General features: G+C 42.6%; 1 protein-coding gene across 1 annotated transcript; it reads right to left on the bottom strand.

Annotated features, from left to right (window-relative positions):
• Positions 1-874: 874 nt before the first annotated feature.
• Positions 875-3,960, bottom strand: LOC143587364 (putative L-ascorbate peroxidase 4, peroxisomal). The gene is made up of 6 exons (XM_077068694.1): positions 3,924-3,960; positions 3,720-3,768; positions 2,650-2,732; positions 2,495-2,574; positions 2,303-2,405; positions 875-1,104 (listed from the first exon to the last, which is right to left on the bottom strand). Exons 3-6 carry the CDS (start codon positions 2,698-2,700, stop codon positions 916-918), a joined length of 423 nt encoding a protein of 140 aa, XP_076924809.1. The 5' UTR covers positions 2,701-2,732; positions 3,720-3,768; positions 3,924-3,960; the 3' UTR covers positions 875-915.
• Positions 3,961-16,135: the final 12,175 nt, after the last annotated feature.

Here is a 16,135-nt window from a genome sequence, read left to right as displayed (position 1 = left end):
ACCATACCGCCACATGTCACATGATAGTCGTCGTGTCGCCACACGAACATAACTCTCTGGCGTAACACACGGTAGGACGAAAACACGGGTAGGCTTGGGATTCGAACTGACAAACTCACAAGACCTAACTCAAAATTTTCATTGCCATAATTTACAAAAAGTGACACTGTGAGGATTCAACTTGGATCTCTACTAGAGAATCCATACCTTCCTATCACCGGGCCTCAATTGCTTAATTAAAAATTTTAAATATTTAATTTAGTTATTGAACATCATTATTATTTAACATGAGCTAGAGTTATTTGACAAAATAAAGAAACGAGAAACCAAAATTTACACTTTACTAGAAATCAACACGTGTCAACCAAGTTATTTTTTGTAACTAGAGAGTTGTCCGGGCAATGCGTTGGGAACACAAACGATGTCAATCACGTAACATGATAACAATACAATAGTCTACTAAAAATAATAAAATACTCGTTTCTATAGCGTGACTTTATTTTTTAAAAATATTAACATATGAAAAAATTATTGTTGATTAAAAATCGTGGGGGTGGATGAGTTGGTTTAAAATAAAATAAAAAAGAAATTTATAGATAAAGATGAGGGGACGAAGATAAGTCGTCTTAAGATAACCAAAACTTACAACTTCCAGGAATTTGAGATCAAAAGCTAAACATCAATGGTAACCATTTATGTAATTAACTCATAGATTAATTAAACCCACGTGTAATCACTTTTAAGACTCGATTATTTATATAAACGAAACACAAAGGAGTTTTAAGTATATATATTGTGTAGGAGCCCATTGATTAATCAAACCCAAAGTCCATTTGTCTGGAGTTTTGAACTTAAAAATAATGGTACTACAACAACTTGTATCCCTTGACCTTGCTTCAGATATCACATATTTAATCACTTGGTCTTCTTGTGGGCTTCATACAGGTAACTGATAATCACCACAGCAGCAGTAACCAAAACGCCAACCGCACTCTGGGCCAATACGACACCGTCCTTAACAACCGTATTGGAACTTGGTGTAAAGCCTAATTCAGAGAGTTTCTTGTGTGACACTGCATAGTCATTAAAGAATGCATCTTCATCCTAAAAAATTAAAAATTCAATTATTAAACATAACATGGAAAAAACGTAAAATCAAATCAATATATTTAATATGAAAAGAAAAGGACGCCTACCAACTCATAAAATACCATGTTAGTCCATACCATATAATAATAATGAATGAATTTGGAAAAAGATGTGTTAACCAATCAAATAAAAAAGTCAAATGAGATCAATTGCAGCATTAACAGATTGTACTGTACAAGTATCTGTTTGAGAAGAACACAGGCTCTGCAAAGGTTGTTGGGTGTGGTTAATGGGTGCAGACCAGTAGTCAGACTCCAGAGTGGGTCCCAACTGTCAAAACCAAACACACAACTCACTGTATTTGGCTTCAATGTTTGTTTGGTTTGGTTATGAGTTCCTATTTTAGTCGTTAAGGTAGGTTCCTACCCTAGTAGTATTAAAGGATGGATATATATATATATATATATATCTGTTGGGACGGTTGTCTAATAATATAAGTTTCTAGTTAGGTTTGCACGACATATTCTAAAAGCTTCTAGTTAGGTTTACACGACTGAAAAATATTCAAAATAGACATGTGTCAACGAACCTATTTTTCAAAACAGTTAAGAATTTCTGGATTAAAAACAATAATCGTATTAGAAAAAGCCAATCACCTCTTGACACATTAGCACATTCCGCTCACTAGGCTCCTTTTGAGCCGACACAGAATATCATGGAAAAATAAATGGCATGATATCAACCATCATGCGACACGTGCCAGTATCTGGCTAGCTGGAAGAGGCATTCCATTACCATGACTATAGAGGAACCGATTGTGCTTCGACTCATCTAGTCCAGCGCGCAGGTTCCTTTATAGCCATGGTAGGTCGGCTATAAATGGAGGAGCATGGGTGTTGGCGCTTTGGCTAAGCGAAAGCCGAAGCACTGTGTAGCCAGTAGCCGCCGTACTCCTCTTCCGGCTCCTTTGTAGCCGGATCATGACACGTTAGTTTTCTGGATGATGACACATCAATTTTTCATGATATTCAGTGCCGGCTCAAAAGGAGCCTAGTGAGCCGAATCTGCTGATGTGTTTAAATGTCATTGGCTCTTCTCGTATGTGCTTACAATTATTTTACAAAACCAAAAAATCTAACAAAAGTTAACCGAGTCGATAAAAACTTGCATCATAAAACAAGTCAAAAGTCAGAGACACAAGAATACTGTATACCTTGGCATACAGGTCAACATATCGGTGGAATACTGGATCCTCCACCAATGCAAGGTCTGTAGGAAGTTTCAATAGTCCCTCGGATTCCCCTTTCAAAAGTTCACTGGTTTCATAAATCACAATATTAGTGTCATTTCAGTTTTAAAAGTTCATTATTTTAGTATAAAGAGAAAATAGTAATAATAGTTTTACACAAAATATGAGTTATCAAATTTCAGTGGCTCCCTAGTCCAAGGGCCTTCAAAGCCTGATCTGTCTGCATGTGCTCTTCCCTACAACATTAAAACAAGCAAAATCATTCGCATAAGATGCCTGCCTACAAGATATTAATCTAACAAGTAACTTACAAGAGTGTGTCCTCCAGATAGGGCTACAATATCCTTGTCGGATAAACCCATGCGATAAAATATGTCCCTCAAGTGTTGTGCACCTAAATTAGTATATCTTCAGCACAGTAATATAATTGATTGCAGAAAGTAATACCAAATGAAGATCGATAGTGGCAAATAAGTAACAACATTTGTATAACTTTAGCATATAACAAGTGTTCATTTTTTCAAAATTCAACTTGTCTTCATATATTAGGTAAAAGGATCCAATTACAATAGAGAGGTGGGTAAGCGGGCAACAAGCTGCGCCGCCACTTGAATCATTGGGTATTTAAATCAGCTCACTTGATTATGTGCCGTGTGTGTTGTAAAATACATCTGCATCTAGAAGATGCAGTACAAGGTTCAAGAAGATTGGAGTGTGTTTAATAATTGTTTCGATACAGACATGAAGATAAGGACAAACTTTTGTTTGTTGAGAAGATAAGATAGATTAGTAGCACACCAAAATGCCCCAAACACCCTTGTTGAAACATTAAGGGAAACTGCATCATTTTCCAAGATTATGATATTTGCCAATGACTGACTGGCAAATCTAGCATTGATGGGCGATGAACTGAAAACATCCTTCGATTATAGTGATGTCACTACAATAACAAATTATAAACTTCTGCATCGTGTCAATGAAATAACTGGATTGGCTAATAATTAAGAACACTGTATGAAGATCATTATTCGGTTAAAAGAAATACAACTGTTTGTCAACCAGGGAAGGGAGCACACATGCAAATATTTTTCTTTTCATTCTCATTTAAAATGAGTCAAGTCCATAAAGATCATTATTCGGCTCATAATTAAGTCTATTTATAGGGTCATGGTTTTGTTTACTCTTAAAACTTCAATCATTTAGCTGATAATTCAGGAGTTTTAAATAAAACAATTAATGAAAACTTTCAGTAACAGGTAATGAAAACTTCAAAGATGATCCAGGAATCATCTTTTAAGTTGTAACTACCTACAAGTTATTTAAAATAGGCCTCATTTCTTACATAAGATTTTAATAAAGATATAATAGAAGGATTAAAAACCTTTGGTAGCATTTGGGAGTCTGCCTTCCTTAGGAGAATTCGTTGAATCCTATTAAAAAAAAAACAGAATTCGTTAAAGAAAAGTAAACTTATTACAAAAAATAATTCCCATAGAATTCTTGTATATGTGGTTTTTTTCCAAAGTGTAACATTTAATAAAGAACTTGACAGAAAACTTGAAAAAAATGTGATGAAGCAAGATACCTTTCTACCCGGAACAAAGTCAACAGTAGGGCCGTGAAGAAACACTAAGTGACCCAGGGCAGATTACGGATAATCTGGGGGTTAAGTAATGTTTCCCACTAGGATGAGGTCCAGCAAAGAAGGTTGTTCTTCAGGTGACCTGCAAAACAGACACCGTAAGCTCGTCACTGAGAAAGGGGGGGGGGGTTCCTCCTTGTGACCACCCTCCGGCGTGAGAATCAGACTAGATTGCTCTGAATATAAGTATATTAAGAGATTGCTAGGTAAGATAAGATAATGAGATATCAGATGATGTCCTTACCATTCCAAGGTGTTGGAGTATTTATAGCCGAAGGTAGGTTTCCAAGAAGGTACAGCCGGCTGAATAGTATTCCTGTTCTACCAACAGTGGGCTACGCACAAGCCATGCTGGTTGGTGGGTAGGCTGCGGCCGACAGTGACAAGGTCGGTTGTATACTGTTCCTTTACTGCCGGCTATGCACTGTTCCACCAACTATAGGCTGCGCACGTCCCATAGTAAGGGTTGGTAAGTAGGCAGCGGCTAATAGTGACAAACAGTACTAGAGGGTGCTCCTCCTCGTACTGTTGTCGGTGAGCTGTCTGTGACACCCGGTAATTTCCCAATCCTATAAACTAAGTAATCAACCTAATAATTAGGTGATTGTGAATATTATGCGCGCTAAATTAGAATCAGCGTGGGCATGTTATGTGCGCCCTGCGCGAGCGCGCTATATTAGAATCAGCGTGGGCATGTTATGTGCGCCCTGCGCGAGCGCGCTATATTAAAATCAGCGTGGGTATGTTATGTGCGCCCTGCGCGAGCGCACTATGTTAGAATCAGCGCGGGCAATTGTTATGTACGCCCTGCGCGAGCGCGCGATGTAAGAACCAGCGTGGGCATATGTTATGTGCGCCATGCGCGAATGTTTTGGCTTTATGTTTTCATGTAACTTAACTTTATGTTGTCTGATGGGTTGACCGTCCCGCATGATGCTAAGGCGGGTGCATCCTAAATCGTTTATGCGCGTGCGGAAGGAGAACTAACCTCCCCGCATGGCGGGAACATTGAGAGTTAGTTTGACTGAAGCTCCAAGATGGAATTGACTTCAACATAACTGATCACTATGTTGAAATACCAAGACCACCTGGAGAATCTACAAATGAAACTCAATGTCCCTGACTGCGAGAAGGTTACGTACCTACCCGCAGCAAAGAAATGTCCTTCACGCAGAAAGCTATGCGCACAAAGCTATACGCGCAGAACACTTAGCCTAATCTCCAGATATAAGGGGATTATTCCCGCCCAAAAAGGAAACAGTTGCGTGTTTCAGAGATTTCTACTTTTTAACTGTACACTGACAAAAGCACCTGAAAAAGCATACTGTAACATGAAAAGTCAACTGTCAGCCACCCTACTCTCACCAACCACAGACCTGCATGTCCTGTCCAAATCAAATCAGAATCTTTTATCCACTCCTCCACTTTTAAATAAATAATAATAATTTCCATACTTTATCATCATTACACCTAGATATGAAAAGATTACAATCCCCTAAAGCAAGGGATTGTGTTCCCTAAATCTTGCCTATAAATATGTAACCCAAATTATCACCCAAACACACTTCAAACTTCTCTCTTAAAACTGCAAATTGCACTAATCATCGTCCAAGCATCCGTTTGATTTTCAATTCCGTTCCTGTTACTAGACCTTCAATTCCGAGGCCAACACCAAGAAAACCCGAATCTCGATTAATCCCTTAACAAGAACCACAGGTGAGTCTCACAGCCCCTATTTTCACTGTTTTCACTATTTTTAAACTGTTTTCGGGGCGAGGGACACGTACTGAAATAATGTTTTATCATGGTATACTTACAAGCTATGCAAGCGATTATGTGTTTAAATTATGTTTCATGATGAGCAATGCAAACGGTTATCTATGGTTTTCGATGTTAGTGCACCAGATTCGAGTAAGTGATCACTTTACCATTGGAACTCAAAGGGTAGGGACTGCTGGTTTGATCCGCCCGCTCTTAGGGGTCGCACCTCTTACACAGACGAGTGCCTAGCATGTCACGGGGCAGTACTATGGGATTGAGCCCGCTCGTAGAGGTCGCTCCTCTTACGCAGACGAGCGCCTTGTTTTCCGGCACAACGTCCGCGCGTAACCCGCGGGACGGTATTATTCGCTCGTAGTGGCAGCGCCACTTACACAGACGAGCACGGTTCTCAGAAATGTTCGCGCGTAACCCGCGGGACGGATTTATCAAAGTAAACGTTATCAGAACTATGTCTTACTAAGCATGTGTTTCAATGATGCTATCAGAATTATGTTTTAGAATGATTTTTATCAAGACTATGATGCAATACGATTTATCAAGTTACTAAAATTTGTGAACTCACTCAGTTTATACTGATTCAAATGTTTACGTGTCTTTCAGGAGATAACTAGGTAGCGCATGGAGTCACACTTAGAGCACTTCACGCTGAACATCTAAAACTAGCTTTTTGGAAGATTTTAGTTCTATCCCTTCGATGCGCGCGGTTGTTCCCGCCACGCAAAGGGGATATGGCGTGGAAATCTTCAACAGTTTTATACTTGGATGTTTTTATGTAATCTTTAAACAATGTAATGTATTTGTATTAAACATTTTCATGCGCAATGAAAATCCTACTTTGAATGTTTGCAATGGCCCTTGCTTAATTATCAATCCCCACGCGCGCGCCCGGCTGTTTCCGCCGTTCAGGGCCGGGTGTGACAGATTGGTATCAGAGCACTGGTTATAGCGAACTAGGAAAAGAAGTTTTAACCTAGACTATAACCGTCGGGGAATCGCATGAAGTATTTTTCAAGGAAAATATTTTCAAATGAAAAACCACATACACTTAGGAACACGGGTCACACAATGTCTAGTGAACATTAAGGATAAAAACACTATGTGCTCATGGTACATGCGCTAAGTTTGTTATATTTTCTTTTTTTTTTTAAGAACGAGGATGCCTCCAACCAGAGCCAAGGGAATTACCATGACACCCGAGGAACTCTCGGAAATAATCGCGCAGGCGATCGCGACACATGAGGCCAGCAAGGCCGAATCTAGTCAGGGTCGTCAGGAGAACGAGACCCCCGAACCCGAATCAGGAGCCTTGGACAAAGGTTGCTCCTATAAGACATTTATGGCCTGTTGGCCTTGGCCATTCAAGGGTACCGAAGGGGCCATTGGACTCTACAACTGGATTGACAAGATGGAGACAGTTCTCTCCATTAGCAGATGTAGTGAGAACCAGAAGGTCCTTTACGCGACCTGCATGTTCCAAGAAGCAGCTTCGTCTTGGTGGAAGCTTCAAGTGAAGACTTTGGGGCGAGAAGTTGCTCTTCACAAGACCTGGGAGGAACTGAAGGAAATGTTGATGAGAAAGTTCTGCTCTCGCGCAGAAATTCAGAGTCTGCAACAGGAATTCTGGAACCACACCATGATAGGAACGGATATCGACGCCTACAACAACCGGTTCAACGAGCTTTGCCAGTTGGTGCCAGACATGGCAAACACGGAGGAAAAGAAGATCGAGAGGTATATCTTTGGGTTACCTCATGTTGTTAGGATTCCACTCAACGCCGCAGCGCCCCCAACCTTTGATGAGGCGGTAGCGCGGGCCATCACCCTTACAAGGGATACGGTCCGTGCGGGTATGTTGACTACGCGCGGAAACGAGCAGCGAACCTCTGACTCCAAGAGGAAATGGAACTCTCACCACCGAGGGTCCGACTCCAAGCAGCCACCGTTCAAGAAGCAGGAAAGCGCAAGGGTTTACGCGATCCAAGCCGCGGAGCCATCAAGGAAAGGATACAGCGGGCCTTACCCATGGTGCAACAAATGCAAGTTTCACCATGAGGGTGAATGCGCGAGCGTCATGTGCGCCAAATGTAACAGGCCAGGGCACAAGACGGTGAATTGCTGTGCTAAGGAAGCTGGAGCCAGTGACAACTGCTACGCATGCGGGAAACCAGGGCATTTCAGTCGGGATTGCCCACAAAAGGGAAACCAAGCTCGCGGGAGAGCTTTTGTGATCGGCGCAGGCGAAGCAAAAGAAGAGCCGAATGTGGTAACCGGTACGTTTTTACTTAACGGCCATCTTGCATCTGTCTTATTTGATACTGGCGCTGACCTAAGTTTTATATCCGCTGAGTTTAAAGACTCCCTAGGCTTAGCAACCAGTAGGCTAGACACACCTTATACTATAGAACTAGCCAATGGTAGGCAGCTATGCGCGAACGAAAGAACTGAACAATGTGTAATAGTCATGGGAGGTCACGGGTTCAATATTAACTTGTTGCCAATAGACTTGGGAAGTTTTGACATTGTGGTAGGTATGGATTGGTTAGTCGAGAACCACGCGGAGGTTATTTGCCATGAGAAGCAGGTTCGGATCCTACTGTTGAACGAAGAAACCTTGGTGATTCAAGGGGAAAGAAGGGGAGTTGCGACGAAACTGATTTCGTGCCTAAAGGCGCGCAAGTGCCTAAGGAAAGGGTGCTACGCCTTCCTGGCGCATGTAGTAGAGAAGGAAGGAGATGAGCAAAGAATTGAAGACTTACCAGTAGTGCGCGAATTTCCAGAAGTTTTTCCTGAAGATTTGCCCGGATTACCGCCGCCGCGACAAGTCGAATTTCGTATTGATTTAGTCCCAGGAGCTGCGCCAGTAGCTCGAGCGCCTTATCGATTAGCTCCATCCGAGATGCAAGAGCTATCCAATCAGCTACAGGAACTATTGGATAAGGGCTACATACGCCCAAGCTTCTCACCTTGGGGAGCTCCAGTACTGTTTGTAAAGAAGAAGGATGGTTCCTTCCGGATGTGTATTGACTACAGGGAGCTGAACAAGCTGACAGTCAAGAATCGGTACCCCTTACCGAGGATTGACGACTTATTTGACCAGTTGCAGGGATCCAGTTATTATTCGAAGATAGATCTACGGTCAGGATACCACCAACTTAGGGTCCATGAGGAAGATGTGCCGAAAACAGCCTTCCGAACTAGATACGGCCATTATGAGTTCTTAGTGATGCCTTTCGGGCTAACTAATGCGCCGGCTGTATTCATGGATCTGATGAACCGCGTGTGCAAACCATACTTGGATAAGTTTGTGATTGTATTTATAGATGACATTCTGATTTACTCTCGGACCAAGGCCGAGCATGAGCGACACCTGAGATTGATTTTGGAATTGTTGAGGAAGGAAAAGTTGTATGCGAAGTTTTCCAAGTGTGAGTTTTGGCTTAGAGAAGTTCACTTTCTCGGTCACGTTGTAAACGAGAAAGGAATACACGTTGATCCTTCCAAAGTCAAGGCCATCGAAAACTGGGAAGCGCCAAAAACCCCAACTGAGGTGAGGCAATTCCTAGGACTAGCTGGCTACTATCGACGCTTCATTGAGAACTTCTCCAAGATAGCTCTACCTCTGACCGCGCTAACTCAGAAAGACAAGAAGTTTGTTTGGGGCGAAAATCAGGAAGCGGCATTTCAAATGTTGAAACAGAAGTTATGTAGTGCGCCAATTTTGTCTCTGCCCGAGGGGACGGATGACATCGTCGTTTACTGCGACGCTTCACATCAGGGACTCGGATGTGTCCTTATGCAGCGAGACAAAGTCATAGCGTATGCCTCGCGCCAACTCAAGGCCAATGAAAAGAACTACACAACGCATGATCTGGAACTTGGAGCGGTTGTCTTCGCGTTAAAGATTTGGCGCCATTACCTCTATGGTACAAAGTGTATAATCTTTACGGATCACAAGAGCCTTCAACATATATTTGATCAAAAGGATTTAAACATGAGGCAACGAAGATGGGTGGAATTGTTGAATGATTATGATTGTGAAATTAAGTACCACCCTGGAAAGGCGAACGTGGTAGCAGACGCGCTAAGTAGGAAGGAGCGAATAAAAACGCTACGAGTCAAGGCTCTAAGGTTGACCATTCGCGCAGATCTCTCTACCCGCATCCGAGACGCTCAGCAAAAAGCCTTGAAACCAGAGTTTGTTAAAAACGAATCCCTTGGGGGTATGATTAAGAATTTGGAGATCAAGGAAAACGACACTCGATATTTTGCTAACCGCATATGGGTCCCTCTCAAGGGAGGATTGCGCGAGCAAGTATTAAACGAAGCTCACAAGACGCGGTATTCCGTACATCCTGGCGCAGACAAGATGTACCAAGATGTTAAAGTGCTGTATTGGTGGCCCAATCTTAAAGGCGCCATCGCGACGTATGTCAGTAAGTGCCTGACGTGTTCGAAGGTAAAGGCTGAATACCAGAAGCCGTCGGGGTTACTTCAGCAGCCAGAAATTCCCATGTGGAAGTGGGAACAAATCTCTATGGACTTCATCACCAAACTGCCAAGGACACCTGGGGGTTACGACACGATCTGGGTTATTGTAGATCGGCTAACTAAGTCAGCGCACTTCCTGCCGATCAAGGAAACCGATAAGATGGAAAAGTTAGCTCGATTGTATATTCGAGAAGTAGTTTCAAAACATGGAGTCCCAGTGTCCATCATTTCTGATAGAGATAGTCGGTTCACCTCAAGGTTTTGGAGATCGTTACAAGGGGCTTTAGGTACTCGTCTTGACATGAGTACGGCATATCATCCCCAAACGGATGGACAAAGCGAGCGAACAATCCAGACATTGGAAGATATGCTGCGCGCGTGCGCAATCGATTTCGGAGGTAGCTGGGATACTCATCTCCCATTGGTTGAATTTTCTTACAACAACAGTTATCACACAAGCCTCAAGGCTGCGCCGTTTGAAGCTTTGTATGGGCGCAAGTGTAGATCCCCACTGTGCTGGGCTGAAGTGGGTGACAAGCAAATGACTGGTCCAGAATTGATCCAAGAAACAACAGACAAGATTTTTCAGATACGGGATCGCCTTAAGATAGCGCGCGACAGACAGAAGAGCTACGCAGATGTGCGAAGGAAACCGTTGGAGTTTCAAGTAGGGGATAGAGTACTTTTGAAAGTCTCTCCATGGAAAGGAGTCCCCCGTTTCGGCAAGCGAGGAAAGTTGAATCCGCGCTACATTGGACCATTTGAGATCCTGGAAAGGATCGGTCCGGTTGCTTATAAACTCCGTTTACCCGCCGAACTCAGTGGAGTTCATGATACGTTTCATGTGTCCAACCTCAAAAAGTGTTTATCTGACGAAACGTTGATTTTACCGTTGGAAGAGATTCACATCGACAAACAACTGCACTTCGTAGAAGAACCTATAGCAGTAACCGATTGGAAAGAACAAAAGTTACGCAGAAGCAGAATCAAGTTAGTAAAGGTTCAATGGAACTCAAGGCGTGGGCCTGAATTCACTTGGGAAAGAGAAGATCAAATACGCAAGAAATACCCACACCTCTTTCAGAGCATGGCTTCTGCCAGCGACGTCTCCTAAATTTCGGGACGAAATTCTCTTAACAGGGGGAAAATGTGACACCCGGTAATTTCCCAACCCTATAAACTAAGTAATCAACCTAATAATTAGGTGATTGTGAATATTATGCGCGCTAAATTAGAATCAGCGTGGGCACGTTATGTGCGCCCTGCGCGAGCGCGCTATATTAGAATCAGCGTGGGCATGTTATGCGCGCCCTGCGCGAGCGCGCTATATTAGAATCAGCGCGGGTATGTTATGTGCGCCCTGTGCGAGCGCGCTATGTTAGAATCAGCGCGGGCAATTGTCATGTACGCCCTGCGCGAGCGCGCGATGTAAGAACCAGCGTTGGCATATGTTATGTGCGCCATGCGCGAATGTTTTGGCTTTATGTTTTCATGTAACTTAACTTTATGTTGTCTGATGGGTTGACCGTCCCGCATGATGCTAAGGCGGGTGCATCCTAAATCGTTTATGCGCGTGCGGAAGGAGAACTAACCTCCCCGCATGGCGGGAACATTGAGAGTTAGTTTGACTGAAGCTCCAAGATGGAATTGACTTCAACATAACTGATCACTATGTTGAAATACCAAGACCACCTGGAGAATCTACAAATGAAACTCAATGTCCCTGACTGCGAGAAGGTTACGTACCTACCCGCAGCAAAGAAATGTCCTTCACGCAGAAAGCTATGCGCACAAAGCTATACGCGCAGAACACTTAGCCTAATCTCCAGATATAAGGGGATTATTCCCGCCCAAAAAGGAAACAGTTGCGTGTTTCAGAGATTTCTACTTTTTAACTGTACACTGACAAAAGCACCTGAAAAAGCATACTGTAACATGAAAAGTCAACTGTCAGCCACCCTACTCTCACCAACCACAGACCTGCATGTCCTGTCCAAATCAAATCAGAATCTTTTATCCACTCCTCCACTTTTAAATAAATAATAATAATTTCCATACTTTATCATCATTACACCTAGATATGAAAAGATTACAATCCCCTAAAGCAAGGGATTGTGTTCCCTAAATCTTGCCTATAAATATGTAACCCAAATTATCACCCAAACACACTTCAAACTTCTCTCTTAAAACTGCAAATTGCACTAATCATCGTCCAAGCATCCGTTTGATTTTCAATTCCGTTCCTGTTACTAGACCTTCAATTCCGAGGCCAACACCAAGAAAACCCGAATCTCGATTAATCCCTTAACAAGAACCACAGGTGAGTCTCACAGCCCCTATTTTCACTGTTTTCACTATTTTTAAACTGTTTTCGGGGCGAGGGACACGTACTGAAATAATGTTTTATCATGGTATACTTACAAGCTATGCAAGCGATTATGTGTTTAAATTATGTTTCATGATGAGCAATGCAAACGGTTATCTATGGTTTTCGATGTTAGTGCACCAGATTCGAGTAAGTGATCACTTTACCATTGGAACTCAAAGGGTAGGGACTGCTGGTTTGATCCGCCCGCTCGTAGGGGTCGCACCTCTTACACAGACGAGTGCCTAGCATGTCACGGGGCAGTACTATGGGATTGAGCCCGCTCGTAGAGGTCGCTCCTCTTACGCAGACGAGCGCCTTGTTTTCCGGCACAACGTCCGCGCGTAACCCGCGGGACGGTATTATTCGCTCGTAGTGGCAGCGCCACTTACACAGACGAGCACGGTTCTCAGAAATGTTCGCGCGTAACCCGCGGGACGGATTTATCAAAGTAAACGTTATCAGAACTATGTCTTACTAAGCATGTGTTTCAATGATGCTATCAGAATTATGTTTTAGAATGATTTTTATCAAGACTATGATGCAATACGATTTATCAAGTTACTAAAATTTGTGAACTCACTCAGTTTATACTGATTCAAATGTTTACGTGTCTTTCAGGAGATAACTAGGTAGCGCATGGAGTCACACTTAGAGCACTTCACGCTGAACATCTAAAACTAGCTTTTTGGAAGATTTTAGTTCTATCCCTTCGATGCGCGCGGTTGTTCCCGCCACGCAAAGGGGATATGGCGTGGAAATCTTCAACAGTTTTATACTTGGATGTTTTTATGTAATCTTTAAACAATGTAATGTATTTGTATTAAACATTTTCATGCGCAATGAAAATCCTACTTTGAATGTTTGCAATGGCCCTTGCTTAATTATCAATCCCCACGCGCGCGCCCGGCTGTTTCCGCCGTTCAGGGCCGGGTGTGACACTGTCACCCTGTGATTGGTTCATGGGCTATTCTGGTCAGATCGTCTGTTTTGCCCATACCTTGGTAGGTATAGTACAAAAGATCTTCCAGAAGCATACGGACTGGCTCATTTGGGCGGGAGTATTCCCGCCTTGCTCATTCCTTCAGGTGACTACTGAAGTAGCAAGAGTTAGTGCCTTGTGCGTGTAGCCTTGCTATTAGTGCGGGTAGCCTTCCCTGATGGCTTGTATCCGCAACTGCGGGAACAAGCGGGGTACTTCACCATTGGGAGGCTTTCCCTGCGGGTACAGCTGGCGTACTGCGCGTAAGGTCTTCTCTGAGCATGGTGGGTCCTGCGGAAGCAGTTGGTCGTTGCGCAGACGTCCCTCTTCAAGGTGAGTCTTGCGGGTCCAACTGGGCTCTGCTGGGACCTACCTCTTCATAAAAGCTAGAACTAATTCTTAGTTTTTTCAAAATTTCTGAAGAAATGGTTAACGTTACTCCGGTCCCAAGGCCAGTAAGTGACCAAGAAACCCCGGTGACCACAACCCCAGCAACTGGGGGGAACACCGTCGGTTATACAAATTTTACGAACACTACCCCGGTTACCCAAGCCGGGACAAGTGCAGTAAACAACATTTCACTGGGGTTCACTGATGCCCAGTTGGAGAAACGGACGAGGGTCTCTCGCCAAACACTAGATCAAGTTAAGGCATGGGCCGAAGCACGTCAGAAAGAGTTCCAAGCTGAGTTGGATGAACGCTTGCGTTCACTTCAACAGGCTGACGAATTCGGCAGTACTCGCCAACATCTTAACATGAACAGTGAGTGCGAGTACTTAGACGATGAGCGGGAAGAATCCGATACCGACGCAAACCCTCGCCATAAGGCAAAAGGGAAGCGTAAGGAAACGGACTTCCAACCGACAAGGAATTTTGGAGAAACCTTTAAACCAACGAACGCGGGGAGAAACCCGCGTGACTTCTCCAAAACCTTTAGACCAACTGCTGCAAATGCAGGAAAGTCTAAGTTTGCAAGGGACATTGCGGAAGCAATCGCCCCGAGAAGTGCCAAACAAATGTCCAACATCGGCATTTATGATGGTCTATCCGACCCAGATGACCACTTGAACAGATTCATTGCGGGGGCAACCGTCAGTAACTGGACGGAACCCACGTGGTGTTATATGTTCCAGATGACTCTGGTTGGAGCGGCCAGGGCATGGTTCGATCGTTTACTCTGTCGAAAGTTTGAAATTTTGTCAATTTAAGTCAGTTTTTTTTCTATAACCCTAGAGAGCATTATCCAAGCCCAAAACAAGTCTGCATTTACTCTGTCGACAACAGTAATCATACCCCCTCCTCTCGTATTTAGTTTCTAAACGGTTCCTAAACTCTCCCCCATGGTGGAATTCAATGGTAAAGTGGTCAAAGCAATTCTGTGAAACCGAATTGTAAGGAAAAAACTAAAAATCGTTTCTTTGATGAATGCATAATATTTAGGGTTTAGAGATTAACATATCATAACGAAAATTTGGGTCGTAATCAACTATTATACATTAATCAACAAAACAATTTTTAGTTTTTTCTGTATAATTCGGTTTCAGGGAATTACCTTGACCACTTTACCATTGAATTCCACCATGGAGAAGATTTTAGGAAATGTCGAGAAACTAAATATAAGGGGGGGGGGGTATGATTACTGTTGTCAACAGAGTAAATGCATACCATTATTTGAGGTTGCTCGATGGTTTTGGACTTGAATTATGCTCTTCAGGGTTATAAACAAAAAACATAAAAAATAAAAAAAACTGAATTAAACTGAACATTAAATTGACAAAATTTCAAACTTTGGACTGAATTGGCAAAAGTATCAAACCACAGGGACGAAAATGACCAACAACTCAAAATAAAAAGGAGAAAGACAAAAATACCCTTGAACTAACGGCATAGCTGGATGCCGTTAGACGGATGGGACGTAATTGGCTGATATTTAAAACTATGAGGACTAAATTGACAAAAATACAAATTTTGGACTGAAGTGGCGAAAGTAGCAAACTACAGGGACGAAAATGGCTATTAACTCTATATAATAATAAAGAGAGGCTAAAATTATTATGTGTTCGTGTGTGGTAGACTTTTATTTCATTTCATTACAACCTCCTCCACACGTCATATATACGTTACTTGAATTTCTTTCTCTTTCTTTCATCTATGGTCCAAGTCCAAGCTCTTGTAATTATTTTACTTCTAACAAGATTCTACCGTAAATTATTTGACATAGTATAATATTCTACTGAAGCTTAAATAAATAGGACTATACGTTTATTTATTCTACTCTCGTTTTCTTTGTTTCATTATATTAGTCAAATAATCAATCTAAAAAAAACTCGTGAGAACTAGCATTTGAATCCTTTAATTAAAGAAAACTAAAACTGAAGTCGCATATGGTCATATGACTCGTATACTTAGTTACAACTAGTATGGATGTCATACGAGTCATATGAAACCGGTCAACGACTTCTAACAAAAGCCGACACTCATACAAGTCCTATGATCCTATACTACTCGTTTGGGACTGGGCGTCTGAATAATGGGCTA

This window comes from Bidens hawaiensis, unplaced genomic scaffold (genome assembly GCF_021521415.1).
Source record: "Bidens hawaiensis isolate Kalapana, Puna unplaced genomic scaffold, B.hawaiensis_p1.1 tig00000190_1, whole genome shotgun sequence".
In the NCBI taxonomy this organism is placed as follows: Eukaryota; Viridiplantae; Streptophyta; class Magnoliopsida; order Asterales; family Asteraceae; genus Bidens; species Bidens hawaiensis.
This window is presented reverse-complemented; position numbering and strand designations above follow the sequence as displayed.

Coding starts and splice junctions, on each gene's coding strand:
- LOC143587364 (XM_077068694.1), bottom strand. CDS start 2,700: ATGGGTTTATCCGACAAGGATATTGTAGCCCTATCTGGAGGACACACT. Junction 2,406..2,494: donor TTTGATAACTCATATTTTGT/GTAAAACTATTA, acceptor TTATGAAACCAG/TGAACTTTTGAAAGGGGAAT. Junction 1,105..2,302: donor ATGTTGACCTGTATGCCAAG/GTATACAGTATT, acceptor TTAATTTTTTAG/GATGAAGATGCATTCTTTAA.